The 27202-nt window shown below is 48.9% G+C and overlaps 11 protein-coding genes across 11 annotated transcripts; 6 read left to right on the top strand and 5 right to left on the bottom strand.

The window, feature by feature from the left end:
* Positions 1-297: 297 nt before the first annotated feature.
* N7503_008783 (uncharacterized protein) lies at positions 298-1088 on the top strand (the record flags this gene model as incomplete). Its single annotated transcript, XM_057068330.1, has 2 exons — positions 298-733; positions 796-1088. The coding sequence occupies 2 exons, from the start codon at positions 298-300 to the stop codon at positions 1086-1088; spliced, it is 729 nt and encodes a 242-aa protein (XP_056919185.1).
* A 1399-nt stretch (positions 1089-2487) lies between these two features.
* On the bottom strand, positions 2488-3439 carry N7503_008782 (O-methyltransferase; the record flags this gene model as incomplete). The annotated part of the gene is made up of 3 exons (XM_057068329.1): positions 2488-2535; positions 2595-3320; positions 3374-3439. The coding sequence occupies 3 exons, from the start codon at positions 3437-3439 to the stop codon at positions 2488-2490; spliced, it is 840 nt and encodes a 279-aa protein (XP_056919184.1).
* A 440-nt stretch (positions 3440-3879) lies between these two features.
* On the top strand, positions 3880-6068 carry N7503_008781 (putative FAD monooxygenase; the record flags this gene model as incomplete). The annotated part of the gene is made up of 5 exons (XM_057068328.1): positions 3880-3932; positions 4000-4186; positions 4248-4716; positions 4776-4996; positions 5058-6068. 5 exons carry the CDS (start codon positions 3880-3882, stop codon positions 6066-6068), a joined length of 1941 nt encoding a protein of 646 aa, XP_056919183.1.
* Positions 6069-6314: 246 nt separating this feature from the next.
* Positions 6315-6932, bottom strand: N7503_008780 (putative solid-state culture specific protein; the record flags this gene model as incomplete). The annotated part of the gene is made up of 1 exon (XM_057068327.1): positions 6315-6932. The coding sequence occupies one exon, from the start codon at positions 6930-6932 to the stop codon at positions 6315-6317; it is 618 nt and encodes a 205-aa protein (XP_056919182.1).
* Positions 6933-7804: 872 nt separating this feature from the next.
* On the bottom strand, positions 7805-9127 carry N7503_008779 (oleate delta-12 desaturase; the record flags this gene model as incomplete). Its single annotated transcript, XM_057068326.1, has 3 exons — positions 7805-8172; positions 8229-9015; positions 9068-9127. 3 exons carry the CDS (start codon positions 9125-9127, stop codon positions 7805-7807), a joined length of 1215 nt encoding a protein of 404 aa, XP_056919181.1.
* Positions 9128-10108: 981 nt separating this feature from the next.
* On the bottom strand, positions 10109-11566 carry N7503_008778 (uncharacterized protein; the record flags this gene model as incomplete). The annotated part of the gene is made up of 1 exon (XM_057068325.1): positions 10109-11566. The coding sequence occupies one exon, from the start codon at positions 11564-11566 to the stop codon at positions 10109-10111; it is 1458 nt and encodes a 485-aa protein (XP_056919180.1).
* A 1480-nt stretch (positions 11567-13046) lies between these two features.
* On the top strand, positions 13047-13588 carry N7503_008777 (uncharacterized protein; the record flags this gene model as incomplete). Its single annotated transcript, XM_057068324.1, has 2 exons — positions 13047-13177; positions 13225-13588. 2 exons carry the CDS (start codon positions 13047-13049, stop codon positions 13586-13588), a joined length of 495 nt encoding a protein of 164 aa, XP_056919179.1.
* Positions 13589-15393: 1805 nt separating this feature from the next.
* N7503_008776 (calcium/calmodulin-dependent protein kinase) lies at positions 15394-16925 on the top strand (the record flags this gene model as incomplete). The annotated part of the gene is made up of 3 exons (XM_057068323.1): positions 15394-15720; positions 15785-16029; positions 16088-16925. The coding sequence occupies 3 exons, from the start codon at positions 15394-15396 to the stop codon at positions 16923-16925; spliced, it is 1410 nt and encodes a 469-aa protein (XP_056919178.1).
* Positions 16926-19098: 2173 nt separating this feature from the next.
* N7503_008775 (protoporphyrinogen/coproporphyrinogen oxidase) lies at positions 19099-20936 on the bottom strand (the record flags this gene model as incomplete). Its single annotated transcript, XM_057068322.1, has 4 exons — positions 19099-20460; positions 20522-20602; positions 20731-20800; positions 20854-20936. The coding sequence occupies 4 exons, from the start codon at positions 20934-20936 to the stop codon at positions 19099-19101; spliced, it is 1596 nt and encodes a 531-aa protein (XP_056919177.1).
* A 2494-nt stretch (positions 20937-23430) lies between these two features.
* glfB (uncharacterized protein) lies at positions 23431-24900 on the top strand (the record flags this gene model as incomplete). The annotated part of the gene is made up of 6 exons (XM_057068321.1): positions 23431-23558; positions 23618-23685; positions 23744-23749; positions 23806-24023; positions 24083-24490; positions 24544-24900. 6 exons carry the CDS (start codon positions 23431-23433, stop codon positions 24898-24900), a joined length of 1185 nt encoding a protein of 394 aa, XP_056919176.1.
* Positions 24901-25973: 1073 nt separating this feature from the next.
* Positions 25974-27083, top strand: N7503_008773 (uncharacterized protein; the record flags this gene model as incomplete). The annotated part of the gene is made up of 1 exon (XM_057068320.1): positions 25974-27083. One exon carries the CDS (start codon positions 25974-25976, stop codon positions 27081-27083), a length of 1110 nt encoding a protein of 369 aa, XP_056919175.1.
* Positions 27084-27202: the final 119 nt, after the last annotated feature.

Raw genomic sequence — 27202 nt, 5'->3', positions numbered from 1 at the left:
ATCGGGTTTAGTGTGGGCTGAGCTCATGCTATTAATATGATAGAAAATTGAATCTGAAATCCCTTCCTACTAAGACATACTTCGGACTACGGAATATGTTTAAAAATTATTATTAGAGGGAAGTTCGAATTAGAATGCGTCGTCATCGTACGGGAATGCACTGTGTATCTTTGTACCTGAACGGGAACAAGGCAATTGCATAAAGTCGTGACTTCCTCTTATCTTGATGCCTTGACCAATATGCCAATTGTCAATCTTTCCCTTGCTTTCTCTTCATGCCTGTCACTGTTGCCACTCATGATCAGACGTCCACCGTCGATCATCTCGTTGGGGGATGAGGAGCTTCAATATCATTTGCACCGCATCTATCTCCGTTCTCTATCCACCGATCTTGACCGCCTACACCTGGATGACCCAGATCAAAAGTACGATGGGGATGATCTGCTCGACTCGAGCTTTGCAGATAAATCAGAAGAGGATACGAATATTATACAAAACCGCGAGGAAGTTCACGGGCCACCCTGTGTTGGAACGCGTTCGGTACCAGGCGTCATCACAACAAGCCCAGTGGAAGAATCTGCTTTGACAGAGTCCCACCAAATAGTGGACACCATCAATGTCCCCGCTGCTCGGTTGAGATCCTCGCTCCCCTCGCAGAATCCTCGTCTCATAATCACTGGGACTGCCTTACATGATCAAGGGAAAAGTGCGATTCATCCATCTGGAAAGGAAGGTCTGTGCTATGGGTGATCGTCAGTTTAGTCTGATAATCGAACCATTGACCACTTCTCGTAGAATATCACCTACGAAAGTCTCTCCAAGCATGGTCCACCACTGAAAACGACGAGCATTCGCGGCTTCCCACTGTTCAGGTTTCCCGCGAGTCGCCCGCCGCCTTTCCGGAGATGGTTTCCAAGACCGTTCCACTCCGGGGCCTAAGCTTAGCGTCTACTACACGGTCTGACGAAGCAGGCTTGGCCAGCTCTACAGCGTCGACCGCTATTGCAGTGGATACCCAGCACAAGCAAGATACTAGTCACTATTCAACTGCCGAAGAGCCCAGTACGGATCGTGATTGTGTTTGTTAGATTTGCAAAACCAAATGGTTTCGACAACTCATGTGCACGCGATCTATGGCTGATGCTTGGTGTTGTGTCTATACCACTATCGCATTTCCATTTCTAATTTGCGGGGTGTTTTTTTTCCTCTTTTGACGTGTATACAGCAACGTCATTCTGCAGGGATAATAATACGATGCACCTTATCATTCGATAGCTCCCATCGAACTCTGATTTTTGTCCCGTACACTAACGCCTTTGTTTCGTGCAACTTCGAAAACCAAACAGATCAGGCTGAAACATCAAAAGCCCAACCTTGCAAGCTATGTATAGGTATAGTTCGGATGTGCTCCGGTGGAGAAATCCGTTCCATTATCCGGCTTCCTTTGGATGACCCAACAACTGACGCGTCCTTCCACTAAATACCCAGTTTATTTTTTTTCTTACTTTGATCTCGCAAATTAGTACATCGTCATCCTATGTTGACGAACACTGACTTGATTTCTCAGGCACTTCATCTTGTGTTCTGTTTTCCCCGATCTCATCCCATCCATCGCCGTGTGTCTTACGAGGCTTATCGATTGTCTCACCATGGTTTTCTTAGCGCAATTAGAAGGCTCCAGCGAATATTTCAAGGTTCTGGACCGTTCTTTGCAGATAATAATAGAATCGAACAAACGTGGAACAAAAGAACACGGGAGATAGTCTAGTGGTTTTGATTTAATTGGTCGTTCCCCGCCTCTTACGCCTCGGCAATCGTTGGTTTAGGCGTCGGGGAATTTTGTCGGAAACAGGGTAGAACAGATGTCCTTATCAGGTCTTATCGAAATATAGAAACATTCCATGCAGATGCAGATGCGATGCATGTTACAAACCGGGCTTGGTTGATTGTACAATTGTCCGCTTGGAGTAGTGTTACGTGCAGTACCGAGGGCTTAAGAGCTATCTATAGAACTGAGATCTGCGATGCCCTTGCAGCCAAGTGCTAAGTAGCTCTACGTACTGGGTTTTCTTTGACGGGGATTTCTTATTCTGGACGCCGCTTTTATGTTAGACTCGAGCTCACTGGGTATTTTTCAGTCTGGGCTTAGGCCCACTAAGCAGCTCATTTGTAGTCACGTGATAGATACGTGAGCACTCATTAATATGAAGACTTTCTCTTTTTTATATATCAGCAAGGCCATCTAGAACGCCTTGAGGATCGCATATCTGGGTAGAGACCTCTGACTCAGACGAAGTAAGTCAATATTCAAAAAAGGGTAGATAAACAAATCAGGGTCTTGGAAGGTATCCATTACAGGCCGCCTGTTTAGACAAGGTGACAGGCGGCTTTTGGGGAGCCAACTGGTAACGATGATGCTACTAAAGCGTCCGACGATTATTGGCCATACCAAAAGATCCCCTTTATTACATTCTCTGCACTAGTCGCTCAGTTCTTAGTTACCGACTCTACACACCGAGATATCTCTACGGCATCCTGAGATTCCATCAGCCTGCTTTCTGAAACCTCAATTGATGGGGAAAATGGAAACTTACCATGTGCCCTGTCGGCTCCAACCCTTCAAGCAGCGTAGTGCGGTATACCAAGTACGGATTTCCCAACGAGATACCCCCGTCAGACAGACAGTTGACAAAGGGCATATACGCCTCTACCTTTGTCGCGGTATCAGCTCTCACATAGTCCGAATACATCGGATTGCCCGGTCTCTTCATATCGTCCGCAATAACAATTGATTCAGGCGCAACGATTCCCAGCTCCTCGGCTAATTTCAGATCATTCAAGTACGAGATCTTCGAGTGATCCAAGAACAACATATCCCACTTCTTCGAGCTGGGTCCCTGGTTTGAGGTGTCCGCCGCAAGACGCTGCAGTGACGCCCGACACGGGCCCTCTTGGATATCAACGACATCACTGAGGCCAGCAATTTCCACCAAGGCGCGCGAGACAGATGCGAACTTTGGGTTCATCTCAAGACTGACGTAGCGAGGGGCCAGGACGCTCGTGTTGCGCATGGCGCTGCCGAACATGATGGCCGAGTAGCCAACGTAGCCACCGATTTCGAGAATGGAGCTTGGTCGCTCGGTAGCGATGATGTCGGTGATAATGGTTCCTTTGTGAGGGCCCACGTTCATCAGGAAGTCTTTGGTGCGCGCGAACTCGTCGATGGCGGCGAGTACGGCCTGGGGCGAGTTGCGGATGGCGGAGAGTTGAGGATGGGTAGTTATGAAGTGGAGGAGCTGGTCTTCACGGCCATCATTGCACTAGTCGGATCATTAATTCACAGTATATTCCCGCCTGGCTGGGAGTCCCTTACGAAGACATTTTCTTCGGGCTTATAGAACCCCTGCGATATGGAAGGGTTTGTGGCTAGAGTAGTCATTGTGAATAGGTATTTGGTTGATGGGAATACGTAAAATTTCAGAAACAATTAGTGATGTCTAAAAGAATAGTTCGTAGAGGATGACACCCGTCCTCATAATATATAATTAAGATCAATTGGCATTGCAGCTGAAGATTAAAGATTGAAACGTAGACTCCCGCACCCGGATCATCCATGACACCATCAACTTGGGGCTTTGAATGTAACGTGCTCCCGTCCAATCCATCGCCGACTTGTATGTCCTCCCTGAAAGTCTTGATTTGGCCCAAAAACGAAAGCGTCTGATAATGACGCACACCAGACTAGTCGGATTATGGGGTACCAATTTTCCGCACTGCATGTCAGTAATAATATGTACTTAATGTCAATTCTGATTGCCAGCTGAGAATATTTGTCTTAAGTTCTTTTATTCTCTAAACGCCACTGAATTCGATACCGCCATGGGCGATATAGTCCGAACCGACGTTTTGATCGTCGGGGCCGGCCCGTCCGGGTATGCCCTATCAACTTCCTTCCCCAGACTAAACAAATGACGCCATGGACTAATTGCCGGCGAAAAGGTTGATGGCTGCCGCCTGGATGGCCCAGATGGGAGTGAATACTATCATTATTGACCAAAAATCGCATCGGACGCGATGCGGTCGAGCGGACGGACTGGAGAGTCGAACTCTGGAAATCCTGGACAGTTTCGGCCTTGCGGACAAAGTTTGGGCTCAAGCAAACCACACCGTAGAGATTGCATTATGGGTACGACCCTGCAGGTCCTCTTCGATGGCAATACCACTGACACAATATCTGTCGTATCCAGGGCACCACGGCCGATGGTAAGCTGCAAAGGCAGAGCGTCGCCGCAAATTCCAAGCCTGGATGGTCCAGGTTTCATGAGTCTACGCTCAGCCAAGGCCAAATAGAAGAATATCTCATGGAATATGTGCTGGCTCGAAAGCACGTCGAAGTGAAGCGGGAAACAATTCCCACTTCACTCGAGATCGATTACAAGACGATCGACGACCAAGAAGCGTTTCCAATCCGCGTCAATCTGGAGAATGCGCCATCTGACCTCAAGAGTCCAACTGATGGTGTGGGCACTCCGAACAGCGAGGCTCACTCGGACGACTCCGGATACGCAGGCATGGGGACAACCGTTGAAGCCAAGTATATTCTGGGTTGCGATGGAGCCCATAGCTGGCTCAGGAAGCAACTCGGGTTAAGACTGGAGGGCGAAAACTACGACGATTATTGGGGTGTTCTAGATATCATTCCCTTGACGGATTTCCGTGAGTTCAACGAGATCATGAATCACCGTTGACATTGCTAATCCAAGCCGGTCATCCAGCCGACATCCGGAAAAGATTCATTATCAAGTCAAAGCACGGGACTCTCATGATGATTCCACGGGAAAGAAAGCTTGTGCGCGTCTACGTTGAGCTTCCACCCGAAGCGAGCGGCAGATATAGCGCAGAACGAAACCCCGATGTCCTCATGGAGCAGGTTGCAACCATCATGCAACCGTATACCATAAGGGCAAGTCACATTGACTGGTCAACGACTTATACCGTCAGCCCACTCCTTTGCTCTTTCGATGCTAAGCCTGAGCACTCAAGTTAACAATAACCAGGTCGGCCAACGTATCTGCCGAGAAATTGGTATACACAATCGCATATTCCTCGCCGGAGACGCCATTCACACGCATTCCCCGAAGGCAGGACAAGGGATGAACGTAAGCATGCAAGACACGTTCAATCTCGGCTGGAAAATAGCGTCAGTCGTCAAGGGCGTATTGCACCCACGTGTTCTCGAGACATACCAACAAGAACGGCTGCCCGTCGCCGAACGACTAATAGCATTAGACCAACGAATCTGCCGAGGAATGTGCAGCCAGCAAAACGGAAATCCAGCTGCCCATCACGGCCGCTTCGACGAGGACCACAAGCGGGCGCTCGAGGAAGAGAATTCCTCAATGTCAGGGCTCGCTGTAATCTACCAGCCTAATTCACTGGTCACATCAACAATTCGGGACGCGCCTTTGCCCAAAAATGTGGCGTCGTGCAGCAGCAAACCATTTGTGGCTCCAAATCTCCGAGTCGGCGCGCGCATTCCTAGCGTGCTGATTCTTAACCAAAGCGACTCGCAGGCATGTCATCTGCAGCAGATTCTTCCCAGTACAGGACAATGGAATCTGATCATTTTTGGAGGTGACATTGCGGGCGCGGATCAGAAGCGCCGAGTCGAAGGCCTCACAGATGCCCTCAATTTACCAGATTCTGCGTTCGAGAAGCTAATTGACCCGGTCTCCGTGGCGCGGCGTGGGTTTCCAGCTCTTGGCGTATATCTCATTCACTGTGCGGATAGACTTCGCATCGAGCTGAACGACCTGCCGATGGTCTTCCGTCCTTGGACAAAAGACGGTGTGGACTATGGTAGGGTTTGGGCGGATAACGAAGCTTACCACCATGCTGGTGGAGGAAAACTGTACTCGTCTTTTGGGATTGGGGATAAGGGCTGTATGGCGTTACTGCGGCCTGATCAGCATCTGGCTTTTCTTTCGGATATAGATGATGTGGAGAGTTTAGAACAGTTTCTGTGGTCGATAATGCCTGAAGCGACGCAAAAGCCTGTGTCTTTATAATACACCTGGGAATATAATAATAAAAGCTATATATAGATTTTATCTACTCGACTTTGAGTGGGGACCGGAGAAGCTTTGAAAGAAACAATACTATATTCACATAGGCTGATCCTGTAGACCAACAGCTCTGACCCGCTGAAGATACTCCTGCAAACTATCATAATCCGTAGCCCCAACAGTAATCGTAGCATGGCTTTTTGATCGTGATTCATTATGTACCCAGCCACTAACAATCAAACTGCCTTGTCAAATCTCCTCCGAAAAGACTTTCTCGAATACATCTCGCGTACAACAGAAATCTCCGCTTGTCATACCAGCCTCGAACAGCCGACGCCGAGTGAAATGCCCCGTGAGGGACCCTAGGTGAAAAGTACCAGTAACCCGAACATTCAGATCAATGACCAACTGCTCCACGCTGTGTTGGTCGGTGACAATATCCACGCCCGCCGGGCCATGATACCCTTTGCGATGCACAACCGCAGCCACTTTGCCCATGCGCGCGGAAAATGTCGTTAGGAACCCTGTCTGCTCTCGGTACGAGATGCTCCCGCCTCTACGATGTGAGTGGTCGTCGAATGATTGCTCGCAGAAGGCAACAAATATGGGCTGACCGGTCTGGGTGACGAACAATGACAGAGCCACCACAGGTCCGTCAACAAAACCTTGCAAGACTATTGAGCGCGGATAGAGATGCCTGTTTATTTGGTTGAGTTGTCGTAACATGACATCTAATTGTGTTGTGAGCATGGCTTTCATCCGCATTCGGTCTGTTTCAGACGTCACGGCAAAAGTGCCTATCCCTGATATTGACTGGGGTAGTTTGACCATGAACGGGACCTGATGTTGCTCGATTGGCGTAATCATTCAGGCGGTTCTTTCGGCAAGTTGTCTAGGATCTTCATAGACGACAAGATTGGTGTCAATCACCCTAGACGGCGGCGTTGGTAATCCGGACACAGCCAGCCCACGTTTTGACAGGATCTCATAGTGAGTCTCTGGAGAGGTTAGGTGTGGTAAATGCGATATGCAGTCGGTAGGCAGTAGAACGGCGATCCTCGTGTCCAAGCCTAACTTTATACTGTCCGGACTTTCTGCAAACCATACGATTGGCCGCTGGTCGGGCTGTAACTGGGCGAACGTTTGGTAGATATCAGCATGATGGGCGGGCACATAATCAGCCGGTCGAGGATCCCCGTCACTCTCCCTTTTCAATTCCTCTGTGCAATAACGTCTAGACTCACTGAGCATCAGCCGGTTTTACGTAAGACTCACCGATCCGATCACTGAGCAAGATGTCGTGCTCAGTTCTACTCAGTGAGCTAAAGCGGCGAGGGTCTACCCCTTTTTACTACTTGGACACTATGTTTTTCTTTGTGATCATCCCAAACCCCGCAGACTGCTGCGCCTCAGATAAGGCTGTTGCCTATCAAAATAGCGCTCTTGGCAAACAATATGATATGAAGCATAATCTAGCCTGTTCTGGCAGATCTGCACCGCCCCGCAAACGAAAAAAAAGGACTCCCCCATGAAATCCCTTTAAAAATTTCAAAACACGTACACTTACAGATTAGCAAGGGAAATGATGACTTCGTCAGAACGAGAATTTTTCCTCTATCAATTGGGATCTAACCACAAACAGAATGGGGAAAGATCTAATCTAGTCTAACTCTAACCTCTATAAACGTATAAACAAAAAGAACCACCCATGAGGCGAGTCCAGCACCTGGCCAGATAGCCTAGTTAAGCTTCTTGCCCTTCTCCTTGGCAAACTTCCAGTGCAACTCTCCCTTGGAGTCGGGGTCGTACTTGGTCTTGCAGGTAGTGAAGGTGTTAACAAGATCCTTCAGGAACAGACCCTCCTCAATACGGTACTGGTCTCCGAGGTAGGGCACAATGGCATCAGTAGCCTCCTCAGCGTGGTAGAAAGGAATCTTGGGGAACAGGTGGTGAATGACGTGGTAGTCAATAATCTCGTGGAAGAAGTGACGTCCGATGAAGCCGAAGCGACGGTCAACGGTGCCCAGGGCGCCCTTGACGAAAGTCCAGTTGGCCTCGTCGTAGTGGGGGACGGTGGGGTGAGTGTGGTGCAGGTAGGTGATAGCAACTATATATATCATCAGTCAAGGTTCTCAAGAGCATGCATGTGCAAATGGTTCTTACCGAGCCAGTGGTGAACCCAGAAGTAGGGCACAACGTAAAGCAGAGCAACCTTCCAGAAACCAATCTGGGTAGCGAAGTAGTAAAGGGCGGTCGCAGTGATAAGAAGACCCAGGTCGGTAATCGCGATCAGAGGGGTCTGGGCCTTGGTGAACAGGGAGCCAGTGGGGTCAAAGTGGCTGTTTCTGAACATCTTGGGACCACCAGTTCCCTTCTCGGGGAGACTCTTGTTTCCAGCGCTAACGTTGAAAAACATGTACAATTGCCATCCGAGGACCTGGTGGCCGAGCAAAGTAACGGCATGGTAGAGGGGAGTCTCCTCAACCAGCTCGGTGAATTTGCTGAGCATAGTGGGCTCCTGGGTCTCCTGGGCCTTGACCTCGGTCTCGGTGGAAGGAACGAAGACAACATCCTTATCAATGTGACCGTGGTAACGGTGGTGTCTGGCGTGGGTAATCTTCCACGAGAAGAAGGGCACCATCAGAAGAGAGTGCACAGCCCATCCGACAACATTGTTGAGCTTGCTGTACTCAGAGAAAGAACCGTGTCCGCACTCGTGTCCGATAATCCACATTCCGGTGCCCACGCAGCCCTGGACGAAAGTGTAGAGAACCCATGCGCAGGCGCGCATAAGAGGAGTAGGTAGGAGATCGATCTTGAGGGCGAGCCATACAAGCACGGAAGCGTAGATGATATCGCGGACGAGGTAGGAGAAGGATTTGACTGCTGAACGCTCAAAGCAGTGAGCTGGCACCTTGTCTCTCAAGTAGCCATAAGTAATTTCCTTGGGCTAGTGATTGTCAGCTTGCAAATCGCTTCAGAGATCTTCAATGGGCACGTACGTCAACCGCTCCCTTCAATTGAATCACGGGCTCGGCCGTCTGAATAGTAGAAGAAGCCATTGTCTGCGATTCTTTCACAACAGCGTCGAGTGTAGAATGAAAGACCTCGCCCCCTAGAAAATTTTATTTACATGGATAGCATGAGAAATTGATTGGTCCTCAGATAGTCTGGTAATGGAGCCGAAAGTGGAACCTTTCTAGGCCCCTTCTAGACGGTTTTACGGCCCCTTTCCATGGGTTTGGGCAGGGCGAACCAATGTGATGATCCAGAATTTCACGCTTGAGTCCGTTCCTCCCAACAGAACCCGTTAAAAAGACGTTGATTTGCGCGGGATTCTCGTGGAGAAAATTTCCACTTTGGTGGCTAGCGCTTAATTTAATTCCCCTCGGTTATTTCTGATTGGCCTTGATAGCGGTACTAAGTTTGAGTCTAATCACTAGCGTTTATAGAGCCCCTGACAGTGGTTTTTTCTTTTTCTTTATTTTTTTCTTTTCGCTTTTCTCTTTCCTTCTTTGATCTGTCTCCCGATTTAGTAACGCCTGGATTTAACTCGGCCATCTGGGCGGAGAACTGAGACTGCTCCTTGAGACATATTAAGTTTTCGGATACCCATATTTGTTTGCGGTGGCGATTGGTGGATCTAGCCAGGGGCAAACCCTTAAAACTGGAACCGATATTTTTCTTCCGTACTCGTACCCCAGGGGGTGAATACGAATTAACACATGAAAAATTATGAAAAGTTGTTGAGTGACTCCGTTGGGAGGTCAAAGCCAATATGGGGCTACTAGCCGCAAGGAGCATTTAATGGAGCCGAGTGGGCCATATCTAGCCGCTCAACAAATAATAATGGCTAAAGATAAAAAAGATCACATTCATAGGAGTCCTTAGCCCCATTTCAAAATATTTTACTCCAATCTGGTAGCATTGAATGGAAATCTCGCGGGCGAAACCGCTGACTTCCCCGGCTGGATCTATTTACATGACAAATCATTCCATGTCAGGCGATTTTGTGGCCAGATATCACATGCCATCACATCCCCTTAAACCAAGTATGCCGAATAATAGCTGGTGCAAGCATCATCAATGACACTGTCCGCTACCAGAGCAGAGACCTTCTGATTGGCAGTATCGGCCAATAGCAAGACTTCTCCACTCGTCGACTTAGGCCAACCTTGCTTAGACAGTCCGCTCTTGGGATCCTTCGCAAAAGCCAACCACAAATCTTGCATCTTAGCGCTGGCAACCTTCTCAAAGTGAGTGTCGGGGCCGTAGATGCTGGAAGTGCCAAAAATGAGCGGCAGCTCCGCTGTGTGGTAAGCACCTAGCCCGGACTCTGGCGAAATGTTGGTGAAATTACCACGGTACTGGTAGCGGTAGGTAGTCAAACCAAGAGAATCTCGGAGGGCGGTCGAGTACGGGACAGGACATTCAAAGGTAGATAGGGTCATTGCCTTAGCTCCGGCACTATCGGTAGCATCATACCACAGAGTACCCTCGTCGAGGTTAGAACCGAACATGGCAGGCTTGTTGGAGAGGTGTTTGCCCAGATAACGCTCGGTATAGTTATTGAAGACCAATCGATCATCAATGAAAGGAGCAAATGTCAGGTCAGAGCCATCTGTGGTACCAAGATAAGCGGTGATATTGGATGCCGGAACCTTGCGCAAGCAGTTCAGCTCGTGCTGAGCCGAACCTGAGCAGCCAAAGTATGAGGCAACAGACGAGAAGTTCGTTCCCGCAGTATCTGTCGAACGTGAATGAATTGTGAGGAAAACTGAACCAGAATTGGCGGCAAATCCTTGGACAATAGGGTCGTCAGGGTAAGCAAAGTTCTGGATATCAACACTGCCTGCGCCTGCACTCTGACCCCAGAGGATCATCCGCTCGGGATTGCCTCCGAATTGAGCGATATTCTTTTGCACCCATTCAATGCCGGCACGTTGGTCCATAATACCCAAGTTCTGCTCGTCAAGGGCCCTCGAAGCAGGGAAACCGAATACGTTCACACGATACTGAACAGCAACCAAAATGTGCTCCTGGGAGCGCTCAATCCAGGGACTTGGATACCATGCAGGCACGTCTGTTCCGCCAGATTTCCATTCACCACCGTAGAACCAAATGATAACGGGCAAGTCGGTCTTGCTGTTGTTTGGGGCCCAGACGCTCAAAGTCAAACAATCCTCACTCATACCACCAGCGATAATGATTTCCGGTTCATATTCCGCGAATACAGTGCCGGTTGTGATTTGCGGACAGGCAGGGGGCATTGTGGTCGCATCGATATGCTTCGTGGTGGCACTTGGCGAGAGCGACTGGGGAGGAAGCCAGCGACGCTCTCCAACGGGAGGCTGGGCGAAAGGAACTCCCAGGAATTGGCGGACATGAGGATATGTGCTGTTCACACCTCCTTGAATAGTACCGCTAGAGGTTTGAATATGGAGATTGGCAGATGCAGCTGTCGCCGCAAACCCCAACAAGGTCGGGAGTGTGATCTTCATGGTGTGGTTGTAGTGCTAATCCGCAGATTGACAGAGAGAGAAGGTCTGTTGATCAGGAGTAAACTGGGAATGTTATTGAGGGAAGCCAACGCATAATGTCTAGCCCGTATCGGTTAGAATGCAGATGGAAGTTCCGAGGTCACAGCATTGCCGATCACTCAAAACCTGAAGATGTTTAATTAAGGTGCCGCGGAGCGGTGATGATATAGGCCATGGTATTCAGTGGAATCGGTCGGTTTTTGGTTCCGGATTCACCGGGTTTATTGAACTGTACCTTCAGGATTCTTTGTATCCGACCATTTTGATCTGGTATGCTCAATCAACATATCGTACAGATGCCGGTCTATTACCGGTGTCCATTGAAATCTCCCATTTCCCCACGCCCGTGGGTCTTCTGGATAAATGACGCATCTAGAGTCCGGATATCCCGAGAGCAATCTTCCACATTATGGGGTAGCAAGGCAAGATGTACCGGGTTTTCGGCAGTTCAAAGGCAGCGCGACTCGGCTGTCAGGTACAGCCGTGAATCAGACTCATGATAGTAAATAATCAATCTGTAACTAGGAGCAGTCACAACAGGGAGTTGCATTGGGGAAGGGCTCTCTGGCTCAAGGCAACGATCTAAACGGGAATAGCGCGATCTGACAAATCTGACAGCTGCCAAAACTGATCTTCAGGGCAGGAATGACACTGCGCCATATTATGAATCTAGGGTAGCATTAAGGCCCTTGATTTAATTGAGCTAGGTTGGCAGAGTGAAATCTAAGCTTGTTCCTGCATTGATCCGGTACTTATAAGCCAATCAACAGTTCCTACGATCTTTCCGGGCTTCCCGACGGCATTTCGGGAATAATGAATGCTAAATCCGATGCACTACTACAGTAAAACTTTCACGGGTGATTTCTGCTGTTCAAGAGTATTATGTGTAGTGCAGTCATGAGATACCAAGTGTCTGGCCTAATATGATTGCAGATGGCCTTTAAGGACACCTAGAATGATACACCCGTCACTAGCAGAGTATCTGCACCTTGCCTGTAGCCTGGCCAGAAAAGTCGTGAGCCCGATTACCCATCGATAATGTATCATCAGATCTGCTAATATACCTGCTGGAACCTCGCCAATGTAATGCAAATAACAAGCGGCAGTATTTGGATCAGCTTACAACAATCTCTGTTGATTCACCATTCACAATACCACAGCTACATTCCACTAATAATAGATCTTATAGATCAGACATTAGAGTTACCTTGTGAAACCAGGTTACATGTCAGCATCCGTAAACCTTAATAGTGTGACGAGGGAAAGCGGGTATGAAAAGACCCTGATTTAGCCAAAAGGCGTCCCATGGCGGCCAAATCCGCGCCCCCTCGTAAATGTCTTAGATGAGAGAAATCATTTATAAACCCGTCCTTCGCTGGGCTATTATCATGTCAAAGCAGTACAATCAAGCTTTGCCAATCTAGATCCTACAATCGCAAACATGGCTCTTTCAGCGTGCAATGCCGTTATCAACCCAGGCTTCGAGTCTGGCGTCTTGTTCCCATGGCGCGCATCTGCCGTCGACGTCGCTCATGTGAGCACTGGTACTGCCTACAGTGGTGACTACTACCTGTGAGTCTCATCACCTTTCGCTATCCGAATTTCAACTGACTGAATAGTAATTTGCAAACTGCCATCGATAACCAAGGCAACACCATATCGCAAACTCTTCACAATCTCAAACCGGGACAAAGCTATACATTCAGCGCCGAGGCACAGGTTCCCTACCCCGCTATCTCGGAGTACTGCTTCGTGTATGTTTATTCAGGCTCCAACTCCACGGTCGGCGAGATCGCTAGCGTGGACTTGTATGAGGAAAGCTTTGGGGAGTGGGTCTCTGTTTCTGGGACCTATGTGCCCAAGCATTCGGTTGAGACGTTACACATCCTTGCTGCTTGTGATGAGGAGGATAATTCCGTTACTGGAGAGGTATATCTCGATGCGATTAGCCTGGTGCCTGAGAGTGGCTGTGGGTCTGCGTGAAGTATGAGAACTCGGGTGGAGCACTGGTGTAAATAGATTGATTCTGTATGTTGCCCTAATACATGTGATAGACTGTCTTTTCTGTACATATTTCCCAATCATGAGTATCTGCCCAAAACTGAGGGGCAACCTTGGAATATTCAAAGTTCCAGACAGTAAGTAACCGATATTCATTATTGCTTTAAGGTTCCAGGGCTTTGTTTGATCTATATATTCTCCCTCTGCCGCCCGTCTCGGCACAAAGACTAGGCTCGAATTAGCGACTATCTATCCTACGCAGTATAATATGGACTGGAAACGAACACCAACTCCAAGAATAATCTGCTTTCACTTACAAGCCAATATGCTTACCAAAGGGACGATATTGTCTCGCATTTCCTTGCCCGGACGGGCCTTCATTTTGGGCGACGGCAGCCCAAGATCACTGAGGACCTAGAGACTAGAGACTGGAGACCATAGTCTCACAAAATCGTCACTAATGATGACATGGTGCGCCGATGGCTAGAATGGCGCACAAAGAATTTCTTTTTCTGGCTTGGCGGTAGCATAGTATCTGTTGTGATTAGTGATTTTGTGGCTTCTTATTATTTAGCCTGATTACATCGACACGTTTGGAATCTTGAAATTGGATTGGGCCTTTGGGCCGTTTGCTAATGCATGGTTGACTTCATGATTGGAAAACATCTCGCCCGATTCCAAGGGTTGAAGAGGACCGAAAGCGCAGAGAAACGAAGAAGTATCAATCATATCTCTTTCGGCCGTACCAAGCTTGGAATTCCGCTCGTCCCAAACATTGGGAGAACCCCTAGAAGGCTTTACAGTAATGACGGGAAGGGTGAAACTCTAGAAAGCCTACCAATCAACGACCTCGGCAGTGTTTTCAGATCTATTAAATTGACTGATCCTTCATCTCCAGGTCAAATCACATGTTGCAGGCCTTGCTGTTCAGACATCTAAAGCAATTTACTAAAGCTTCCAAGTAGCATGATCTACGAACAATCTTTCCAACATTAATGATGAGCCTTGGAGCATATACTTACAAAGTTTCGCCTAAAGTGCTAGCAATGTGTTTAGCAATTTTTTTTAAGTCATTTTCTCATCCATGTTAGTGCCAGGTGATGTGATGTCCATGTGCCCAGGTGGCGAGGCTGAGATAAAGGAACTACACGAAATGCGCCGTTCGCACGGTTATCTATTGATGTCATTTGCTGATTAGGAATGAAGATCTCGATCCACCAGGCACACCATGGCGATCTTTCAGCCACCGAGAACCTGTCTGCGGCAAAACATCCACCAATCACTACCAGGACTTGGTATTTCGGGTGGCAATTCAGCCAATCAGCTTCATTTTCGATTTACGCTGCTTTCATAGATATTTGCAAGACAAAATGCTTTCACACAGATAATTACCAGCCTTGCTACAGATTGAAGAAGGATAACGAGGTCGAAAAGCAACATGCTATTGTTCTATACGGGAGAAAGCTGATGTATAACCATTGAGTCAGTCGGGCAGGAAATAATCATCTCCGAAGGCATTCGCGACCAGGAGACTACATACATAATGTTGATAATTAAACGGATGCACTAAGCCCTACTGAGAGTAATTGAAATCTAAAATTCGAATAGACTCTTACGGTCCCCATTTATGACGCAAATTACCGGATGTCAGGGCTTGGGATTGCGAGTGCCCCGAATCAAGGTATGGGTTTACGTCATCCCCGGCCGGACTTAAAACTATCGCGAGTAAGGACCATTAGACAACTAAATTTTTCAAATTTTACACGCATTACCACAGATTAACAATTATGTCTACCACTACAATATCTAGACCGGCTGAGCCGAATTCATTCACCGGAAATCGAAGCGTGATGGAGCGCATCCGAGAGAGACGCAGAGCAGCCGAAGCCAAACAAGCACGCGAGGTCGATACTTCAAATCTTTCAGTCGGATTCATGTCAAAATCCCAACGTGCCTCAAATATGCCGAATTACCCAGGTCTTGATCGTTGGCGTTTGCTGGAGAAGATTGGAGATGGTGCTTTCAGCTGTGTTTATCGTGCAAGCGACACGAAATCTGAGCTGGGTGAAGTGGCCATTAAGGTCACGAAGAAATACGAAATGAAAGAGGAACAAGTGAGTCATCCTCAAATAAGGTGCAGGCCCAAATAGACAGGAGTCCTTTCTGACAATGTCGCAGAAAAAGAAGCTACACGACGAAGTTGAGATTACGCGAAAACTCGATCATGACAATGTGGTTCGACTTATTGACGCCTCTGAATCGGTTCAGTACCATTATATGTTCTTGGAGCTTTGTCCTGGAGGCGAATTATATGACCAAATTGTCAAGTTTGCGTCTCTTAGTGAGCAAATGGCCCGACATGTTATATGGCAAGTTGCAAATGCTGTGCAATATCTTCATGATACTATGGGTGTCGTTCATCGGTAAGATTCTCTTCTACCTAAGAGTTGTTCTCCGATCATAATCTAACATCATTTCCAGAGACATCAAACCAGAAAACATTCTTTTTTACCCTAACTCTACCACACCGCGCGAAGAATCGAAATCCACCCAATCAGGAGATGAAGAAGAAGCCGTATCAATTGCTGATGTCGGGGCTAGCGATATTGGCGTGGTCAAACTCGCCGACTTCGGGTTATCCAAGGTTATTGCCGGCGTTCCAGCCGCAACACCCTGCGGTACCATGAGTTACGCTGCACCCGAGCTTTTTAGGAAACACAGATATACAACCAGTGTCGACATGTGGGCGCTTGGCTGTCTTCTTTTCACAATGTTGGCCGGATTCCCTCCTTTCTACGACGAAGATCTTGACATCATGAGGCGCCAGATTATGCAAGGGGAGTACTCATTTTCTGCACCAAAGTGGGACACCATTTCGGATGGCGCAAAGGATCTTGTTTCTCGTCTTTTGACTATTAACCCAGAAGAGCGGTCAACAATCCAGGAGTGCCTTGATCATCCTTGGATGCACGAGGATTCAGAAGATAAAACGCCCACCAATGACGTTTTCACGCCCAACAATGAACGCCATCATGCTTCAACAGGGACCACCCCGATGCTCGAGAATTTCCAAATTGCTGATAACGAGAGCGGAGAAACTTGTCCTCAGACTCCCAATATCCGGGATATTTTCAACGTTGCGCTTTCCGTGCATAAAGAACAGCACCAGTCGCAGCAAACAGCAGAAAATCAAAAATCTGCAGACGGTCATAGATTCAAGAAATCTAACCCGCTATCTAACCTTAGTATGAACAACAGCAAATTGCTTGAGAAGAGGAGGATGCGAGCCGATGGTGGCCAATCAATCCCAAGCTGTTGAAATATGTTGGGCGGATACAAACTCCACAGATCCTCAAGGGGCTTTGTGATGTACAATAAATAATGACGTTATGAATCAGACATGAATGAAGCATTCGGTTTAATGAGAATATTCGGAGTAATTTAGTATAAGGTATTTCAAGTACCTACAAGGTATTTCATTCTTTGATGCCCAAGTGGACGACCTCAAGTCTCTTTGAATTAGATCCATATTCTATATTTCATGGCTGTCCCTCGACCTCTCAGTCCAGTGACTCAAGGAACCAGAGGAATTCCGGATTGATAAGCTATACCGTATGCACCTATAAAATATCATGACGAGGTTTAAGCAACAAAGTCGTCGCGCCTGGCATTATTACAGGCATGTCCTTGACTTGTATAAACCATCCGCCCTTCACTAAACCCCCAGGGCACAGCTTCATTTCGTCTGATATTGGTATAAGAAGATGCCACCCTTTCTCAGGATCAAACACTTTGAAAGACACCGGCCGGTAACTCAAATGGTCCCCCCAAGTCTACTAGATCAGCGAAATGCCATTTATGTGAGGAATTTCAATACTTACATAGTCGAGATTTAAAGTAGCTTTCATGCGAGAGATCAGCCTTGCAAGTTCATCTCCGCCGTATATCTTATTTCCTGTCTCATCTTCATCAAACACCGTGCCTTTGGTAATTAGTGCGTTTATCTCCTTTCGAATTTTCTCTGCTGCGAGGGGTAGCGGTTGGGCTGCCATTGAATGAGAAAATGGGCAATGAAGCGCTAAATTTGATATCAGTCAAAATCCACTTTTTGTAGATTTACTCGCCTTCAAAGTATATCAGCACAGACACAAAACTTGAATTCATAGGACAAAGAGGGGTAAATGGATAAGTGATGATCACTGGCTAACGTTGGGTACTAAATCACATCACATGATATTGTAAAAGTAATTCGTTTTTATGGCTTGGACTTTGCTGATAAGCAGTTTCGTCTCTTAGTGGTGGATGCGATATTCCACAAACATTTCACACGAGCGGTTATTTTACCTTAACACTTATAGCCCATAATGTTGCTGTGATTCAAATATACCACGGCCTTAATTCTGCCTCTATAGCTGAGTATAATCAATAGATGGCATGAAAGAAGCAGTAGCTTGTGTTGGTGCAACCGGGGAGGAGGTTATAAAACCACATAACGAGTACTAACCGAGGCAATTGACCACGTAGGATGAACCACAAGACCGCATGATATTCTATAGTGGAAACCAGTCTATAAAGATTCAAATGTCACTACAAGTTGAGCCAAATCAATTCCAATTCCCAAACACGATTCCAATGCCTTACCTCACCCATACTGTCCAGTATGTAACATAAGATCCACACCACGTATGCCCATGTGTTCTCCAGCCATTTACATCCCACATTCAAAAAGCCCGCAACCCACTATTGACACCAATCAACACCCTAACCCAAGTTTATTTTCGTCTTTCGATGCTTGGCTCCGACGACGTGGACCCACAAATAACGCCACCTATGAGAGACGTTAACCTGGTACCCAACCAGCATTAAGGACCATTTTCAAGTGTCTGCTGGGTCGACCGCTATTTGGTAGTTTCCGAAAGAGGCTTCCTGGGCCTGTTTTATCTCGGATGCTGATTTTGTTCCTGGGTTGTTCCAAGGGTCTCGAATTGGGGCTCATTGAGACAGGAGTTAGTTGTACCGGTATTGATGCCGTGTGGAACATGTTGGAGATTGGGGAAACGTATTGCGGAGATGTGCGGGTGGCGATGATGGATCCGATAGTGGCGATTGGGGAGTCGGAATAATGGGGAATGTCCCCGTAGCACATGGAGCGAAACGCGTAAGACATGTCCTCTGACAGTGCAGAGTTAGGTGTTACTAGTGTAAAGTGGAACATAATCATTCATGAACAATCAATTAGGGAAAATAAGCTAGTTATCTCCACAGCAAATCTAAAAAGTGTGTATCAAAATGAAAGGCCACAAGCAAATCCGACAGTCTTCTGAAGTAATAAGTGAAGATGGGAAATAATTCACATGAAACGCCAACAAAGATCATCTCCCAGATGCCGCTTCAGATGCTCCCTTCGCGTGTATAGTTTTCGTGCAAGTGTAAGACCTCGTGTAAGCGTAATGCCTCGGGTAAAAAAAAACATGGGAAAAGGAAAAAATTATCTACTGCTTGTTCTTGGCGAAGACCTGGGCACCATCGACCAGACGGCGCTCGGTGTTCTTGCGACCGTTGACAAAGTCGGGGTAGTTGAGGGTCAGCTCAACGGCACCGTTGACAATGTTGTCCACAGCCTCGACACCCAGCATGAACGAGTGGTCCTGGTTGCCGACCTCGTAGCGCCAGCTACCGAAGCGACCACGGGACCAGATACCCTTCTCCTGCAGCTTGGGGAGGATCTGGGTGAGGGCACCCTCACGCTCCAGGCTGGGGGTGGGGTAACCGTGGTCGAAGCGGCGGTGGTAGGTAGAGACGATCTCGTCAGTGGGAGTGAGCATCTCAGTGTTGATGAGACCCTGGATGGACTCGGCAAGGAGCTTCTCGTGGTTAACGGGCTTCATGGAAGACTCGGAAACCTCCAGCATGATGGACCAGTAAGGACCCTCCTTGGCCTCGGTGCTCGAGGGCTTAGAGCCGTCGGCGAGCTGGAGGGTGGGCAGCTTCTTGGAGGCCTCGGGCTGGTTGTGGGGGGAGTAGTTGGAGAAGATGGTGGCACGGTAGAACGGAGAGTCGTCCTCGGGGAAGTAGAGCCAGCACTTGTCACCGATGCGGTCGGGGCGCTCACCACGGATACCGACACCGATAACGTGGGTGGAGGAGTAGAAGAGCTGCTTGGTGAGGGGGATGAGCTCCTGGTCGCCCATGGCCTCGGCGAGGAAGTCGACAGCCATGGTGGAGACGAGCTTGGAGTAACCAATGGTGGTGCCATCGGCCAGGGTAACGGTCTTGTTGTTGGCGTTAACCTTGGTGACCTTGCCCTTCTCACCGAAGCGGGTGTTCTCCTTGGGGATGGTGTTGGCAACACCGATCCAGATACCACCGGTACCGTCGCGGGCGGGGAAACGGAAGGTAGCGTTGGGACCCCAGTTACCGGCGGTCTTGTTGAGGATAACGTTGGTGGTCACGGCCTTCAGGTTGGGGGCAGCGACACGCTCACCGAGCCAAGCGCACTGCATCTTGGTGGTGGGGACGGCCCAGACCTTGTAGTTGTAGGGGCGCATGAAAAGGTCGGCAATACCAGTACCCATCATGCGAACGATCCACTCGTCGAAGTTCTTGGGCTTGGTGTTGGCAACGCGGGCCTCCATGGCAGCATCGATCATACCATCGATACACTTGACCTGCTCCTCCTTGGGCAGCATGGAGATGTTGTTCTGGAAGGGGTAGGGGACCCATTCGTTCTTGCAGCGAACGTAGGAGATACGCTCGTGGGTGTACCAGTCCTCCTCGTTGGGGAGGGCCTCGTCGATGCAGTCATCGAAGTACTTGTAGTGGGAGAAGATAACGTGGCCACCAACATCGTACAGCTGTTCACAAGCGTGTTAGCTTTTCGGGCCTTTCCCCGCAACAAACACGGGCGCAACTTACGAAGCCTTCAGGGGTCACATCAGTGGAAGCCAGACCACCGGGAACCTCGTTAGAGTCGATAATCAACCAAGAGGGGCCATTCTAGAAGCAATTGAGTTAGTGACTTGGTTCGTTTTTGGTATTGTGTACCCCTCCATTTCCCCCTTATTTTTTTTCTGCCCGCCACCACCGAATCAATGCAGGAGGGGGGATTCAAATCTCGAACTTACGATCTGGTTCAAACGCTTGGCCGCACCCAAACCAGTTGGGCCAGCACCAATGACGAGAACGTCAACAGAACTGGGATTGATGTTAGTCTGGGGGAAGTGACGGTGAGGGAGAGTAGTTCGTACATGTCGGGGTGGGTCATCCTGCCTTGTAGGAGGTCCTGGAAGCTAGGCACGCGTTTGAAAGTCTTGCGAGCGATGTTCAGCATAGAAGAAGAACTGAGCAGCAGAAAGACTGCAAAGGTGACTGGGAGGAAGGGATAATAAAGGTAGATGGGAAAGGAAAGTGGGAGGGACACTTTCGAAACCGTGGGTAGGGGTAAACGGACCCGGCACTTTCAAGCGGTGTCGCAGAGTGGAGTTTGTTGTTCCTGTTTCAGGTTTACTCCTCCACTGGACCACGCTAATTTACTTTTTTGATTACTTTTCCACAAGATCTAGGTCTAGCCAGTGCCAATTGGTCCTATAGCCTATAGCAGCCTTTACACTTCAGGGGTGGCTTCTATTCTGTCCCCAATTGCCCCCCAAACCGTGAACACGTATGCACGATCCTCCCCCCTTTTAGAATATGGGAGCCATTTTTTTCATCTGATTTTTTGTAATTATGAGAAGCCATGCAATGAATCCTAAACGCTCATTCGCTATCACCTCGCCACTCACTGGACCCTGGCGTTTAAACTATCGAATCTATCACAATCCGCGAGCGGCCGTTATTGGTCTGGGGATGGTCTTATCGGACAATCAAATGCCCATTAAGGGTTTTTGTGCTTGCATGCGGTCAAAAATCAGTCCTTGGCGTGGTTTCAAAGGTCCCCAGAACGAATCAGGAATGCTGTTATCTCTCGGAGTATTCCGATTTGTCTTTAAACGGTCACCTACTGTAAGGGTAAATTTGATATGATTGTTTTGACAACAAAAAAAAAGAAAAGAACCAAAAAAAATCCAGAACAGCAATCCTAAATCGACAAGACTTGGCTAAAAACGCCACCGATGTCGTTTGGCACGTTGTGGGCAATAGCAAGGTGAGAATTTTAAATAATCTACGGCTAGATTCAGTGTTGTCGCTCCATAGCGGGAACCCGTCAGGTATAGAGTAAATGACTCGTCCAAGGCACCAGGATTTCCCTGCACAAGTCATACAGTGATAAAACAAACCCTGAACCCCCTCGAGGCGGACATCCGCAGATGATCGGCTTCTTTACTACTCGGTACATGTAGAGTTCAGGGTACAAGGCGAGCAGAGGCGAGGAGCGGATCCACTGATTGTCCCTCCCTAAACAGGGAAAAGACGTAGAGGATCAAGAAGATCCCTCGCAGTTGCTGGATCTCATTTGATCGACAGCTCGGGAAAGAAGGAAATCACATCTTCTGGAAGGCTGGTTCCGAGGAGATCTCGAGTTCACATTCACCGCAAAGTGCTCTGGTGTGGTCAGCGCAATAAACAGGACAATCAAATGCTAATTTGATATCTCATCACCCAAAAACTAGATCAAAAAAGCTTTGCTGCGGGAACTAACCGCCCTCGGCTCCAATACCTCTGGGGCTGGTGTTTTCTTTTTTTTTCCTTTTTTTCATTTTCCCCCCTGTTCCTCCCCAAGTGGGTCAAGACAAGTCCCTGAACGGGGCGATGGCGTCAGACACAGCCTCCTCAATGCGATCGCCGCATTCTCCACCCGTAAGGGACCAGGACCGCGCGCTGGTCCATAGAGTTGCTGAACGCGGGCCACGGTGGGTCGGGGCTACCAGCTGCTTGCGTAATGCGACCTCTGTCAACTGACGGTTAATTTGGATCAGCGTTGCCCTGTGACGAGGCCGTAAATAGTGTCGCGTTCAGTGCTTCTATCTCAAACCGGCACAAAGTGAAGGGACACAACAGACATAGAAAAGAGGCGGGTTACATTCCCCTTGAGATCTATGCCAGCCGGATTGAGAGAGATATCACAGTATCGGTCTAATTATAGTTAAAATTAAGAGAATTCAGACTCCTGTCATCGGACCGTGGGTGAGGGTGACAATGCTCATTGGCGTGCGGCTATGAAAAGGAGTGGCCACGATACAGGAACGAAGTGGAGATTTCAGAAGGCTGAAAGAGTTGCCCTGGGTGGAGGTGGTTTCGTCATGAATCCATGAATTCATGATACCGTAATTTATCCTGTCCATGGGTGTGGTTCTCCTATCAAACTTCTAAATTTACCCCAACAGAGTACAGGTGGCCTTAGCGTCAACACATGTGTTTCAACGCTGTTTGGCTGTTTGCATACACATCTGGCGATTCCTGCGGAGCCCGCTATTTTACGTTTCCAGGCCCTCAATTTCCTCGATTCTCTGGTTCTGATTGTTCTCGACTCCAAGCATTGGAATTTTTTTGATTTTGAATTTTTTTTTTTCCCGTACTGTCGATACACTTTTTAACGTTCCCATCCCCGAAGTACGTACTCCATTCCATCCCTTCTAGCTTTTCTCTCCATCATCATTTCTTCATTCCCACCTTCGTTTTTGGGCGGTTCTGCTGTTTTCCTCTTTGGGACCAACTTTAATCACATTCGTTAATCAGCACGCTTTCAGTGTTCCTGTAATCTCACTTCTATATCCTCCTCACCCCCCGTGGCTTCCTCCGCATTTAGCCAAGGAAGCCTTTCGCGTCCACGGCCTTTTGAACTCCGCCAGTTCTTCTCCGACCAAACTCGATCATTATCATTCGCAATGAGCTCCGACGGTGAAAAGGTCCGCACCTCCGGTGAGGTTGTGCGCGAGCAGACTCTCCCCACGGTCAACCCGGCAGCGGAGAAGCAGGAAACCAAGGCCGCACTCCACCCGGCCGTCTACGTGAGGTGAGCAAAGGCAGAGATCAATAGCCAGGGAAACGGTAGCTAATGACTCGATGAATTAGTGTCTGGATCACTCTTAGTTCCAGTGTCATTCTCTTCAACAAGTATCTCCTCGACTATGCCAACTTCCGTGAGTTCCCCTTCCCCGCTCTCCGCAAGAGACATTGCTAACAGATCTGGATGTATAGGTTTCCGTATGTTCCTAGACTCCCAATTCCTCCCCAAAGATTCGCTTCTAACTCCGCATTAGCCATCGTCCTCACAACATGGCACTTGACTTTCGCGACTATCATGACCCAGATCCTTGCCCGCACTACCACCGTCCTTGATGGCCGCAAGACCGTGAAGATGACCGGCCGCGTCTACCTCCGCGCCATTGTCCCCATCGGTCTCATGTTCAGTCTATCCTTGATCTGCGGTAACATGACTTATCTATACCTGAGTGTTGCTTTCATTCAGATGCTGAAGGTGCGTTTGGAACCCCGCAAATGGCCAAACCGGGGAATTTTCGCTAACAGTAATTGTAGGCCACTACTCCCGTTGCTGTCCTTCTTGCTACCTGGGGTATGGGCATGGCTCCCGTCAACTACAAGACCCTTATGAACGTTTCGATCATCGTCGTTGGTGTCGTCATTGCTTCATTTGGTGAGATTAAGTTCGTCATGATCGGTTTCCTATTCCAGTTGGGCGGTATTGTCTTTGAGGCTACCCGTCTGGTTATGGTGCAGCGCCTGCTCAGCTCCGCTGAGTTCAAGATGGACCCCATGGTCTCCTTGTACTATTTTGCGCCTGTTTGCGCTGTGATGAACGGTTCCGTTGCTCTTTTCCTGGAGGTCCCCAACCTCACCATGGACCACATCTACGGCGTCGGTGTCTGGGTTTTGGTTGCCAACGCTATGATCGCCTTCCTGCTGAACGTCTCCGTCGTCTTCTTGGTACGTTTCATTAACTCGATTCCTCAGGTTTTTCACGCTAACAGCCTCCGCAGATTGGCAAGACCTCATCTCTGGTGATGACTCTGTGTGGTGTCCTGAAGGATATTCTGCTGGTTGCCGCCTCCATGATGCTGTGGAACACCCCAGTGTCTGCCTTGCAGTTCTTCGGTTACTCCGTTGCCCTTGTCGGTCTTGTCTACTACAAGCTGGGTGGTGACAAGATCCGTGAGTACACCGGCCAGGCTGGTCGTGCCTGGGCTGAGTATGGCAATACTCGCCCTGCCCAGCGCAAGTTCGTCATCTTCGGTGCCACTGTTCTCATCTTCTTCCTCTTCATTGGCACCATGGCTCCTGGCTATGCACCCGAGTCCGTCAAAAGCATTATTGGTGGTGCCACCCCAGCCAACTAAATGCCTTAATACGTTTAGAAGACTCCAGTCTCTGGGGAAATCGACAACAACCTTAGAACGTTTCTGGTGTGGTGGACCCGAGTCCTCTGAAATTAGCTAGCCGTTGGTGATTGAAAAATAGCTCCCACATTACTTTCCTTTTTTTTTTCTTGACCTATTCTGAACCCGGCACGGCGACATGCAGGAAATCCAGCCTGTGTCCGGTCCTTTTGAGCCCATATGATGGAAATGGGCTCCGGCTGTTGTTTATTCCTTTTTCGACCGCATTCTCGTGATTTATCTAATCTACGGGTTCCAAGCTGGTGTTGCTGGCGGTGTCTTGTTTTCATTCCTTTCCACGAACATTGATTTGATGTTAGACTTGCACGAGCTTTGGTGTCGGTTTGCTTGGACTTCTTACGTGACGGTGTTTTCTTTCTCTTTTTTTTTTCCTCCTCTTCTTGTCATCATAGTATTTCCAATAGACTTAGTTTCTGAGGGTTACGTATTTTTGATGTAGGGTGGTATTCAACTTGGGGGCCTTCCCAAGCCCTGTACTCTGGTAAAGTGAGTGGGCTGGGGCCTCGCAGTTGCAGGTGCATCGGCTGGAACCAAGGGCTGGACCTCCACTGAGCTTCCGTGATTGGTCAATCGCTGCAGCTGAAGGCGCCCCCACAGCCAAACAGCGCAATCCGCTTGCGCCGACTTCTCGGAGATCCACCTTCGAATTATTACCGTAACGGCCGATCGGAACGGTCATCCAGTACGAGGTATTGTGGTAATGTACGGTAATCTCCGCATTGCAGATAGGATCGCCTCAGATCCTCTTTTGCGCTCTCTCGCTTGTTTGCGCGATCCTCTCTTCTTCTTTTCCCATTCGTCTTATCTTCCAATCCTCTTTCTTCCCCCCTTTCTCATCTTAGTTCCTTATAATCGGAACCTTCCGTCTATATATTTTCTATTTTGTCTTGGACCTATCCTTCCTCTCATCACCTTCCACCGTTTTGGCTCGTGATCTATAGGTGGTAGAAGCTTATGGTGTGTTGCTCAGATAACCTTGCAGAACAGTTTTCCCTCTCCTGGCTCTATACGATATGTCGCCAATGATTCTCAATCGCTCTTCCGATGGTCCCGCCATGGGTCTCTCTCCTACCCAGGAACACGCCTTCGCTCAGTTCCCGTCTCAGTCCTTGCTGAATACCTCCAGCAACTTCCTTGGCTGTCATGCAAGCTCTACCTCGATGCCTGCGAATGGTGGCTCGACTCAGCCTATCTTCAGCTCCGGCCCGGCTTCTTTTGCTACCACCGCGCCCAAGCCATCCCGCAAGAGGTCGCGTGATGATGCTTCCTTCGGAGAAGCTCTCGCCGTGCCCCCAGCACCGAAGCCCGCTCCAGCTCCCAAAGAAGAGCCTATATACGGCGAGGGAATGGTCTTATTGAATCCCCAGACTGGCATGGCCCTCTCAGCCGACAGCCAAACCGGTACATGGTACGAAGAGACAGCTGAGTCGCAAGCTGCCAAAGCGGCCTCAGTCTCGTCGAATGCGCTGCAATCTGATGCTGTCGATAACTCCCGTAAATCCCAGCGGCTAGACATCACTGCCCCGGGCCTTGACGATATTGCCCGTTCCTCACACCAGCACCGCCTGAACGGCTCCGAAGCTGACCAGCACCGCAACCTGGCCGGTGGATCCACACCACCTGCTGAACCCCTCATCGACGATGCCACCCTCCTCCTTGGCATCAGCTGGCAACGCATGGATACCGACGACGACATGGCGCCTGCTGTGCGTGGTTGGGTCAAGTACATCGACAACCAGTACGCGTCGTACCTGCGCAACTCGCAAATCCTCATGAAAAGTCGTGCCCTAAATGCCTACCTCGTGGCCGCGACACCTGTCTCTGCATTCTCTCCTGCCTTCTACCTTTTCAATGAAGACCTCACCCAAGCTCAACTTGTGGCCTCCTCATGGGATGCTTGCCTGCAAAATCTCCGCAACACGCCTATCATCTTCGAGGGCGCTGCCCCCATCGCCGCTGCAAGCCGATCCAACACTGCTCCCTCCGCCAACCCTTTCAACACCAACGGGGATACCGGCGTGCCTCTTCTCCAGCAGGCCCTCTCATCCCATTCACACGCGCCAGTCGACATGGGAGCGGGGCTGAACGGAGGCGTCGAAATGGGAATGGACATTGACTCATGACCGTTATTTATCCTTTCACATACTTTCTTCTTTCGCCCACGAAGAACAAAGACCAAAACGACTTCGAAAAGTTCCGATCCTCGAGCCTACGACTCGTCGGCATTCGACTCACGACCACG

Source organism: Penicillium pulvis (assembly GCF_028828015.1).
Source record: "Penicillium pulvis strain IBT 33274 chromosome Unknown contig_7_segment1_segment0, whole genome shotgun sequence".
NCBI classification, from domain to species: Eukaryota; Fungi; Ascomycota; class Eurotiomycetes; order Eurotiales; family Aspergillaceae; genus Penicillium; species Penicillium pulvis.
This window is presented reverse-complemented; position numbering and strand designations above follow the sequence as displayed.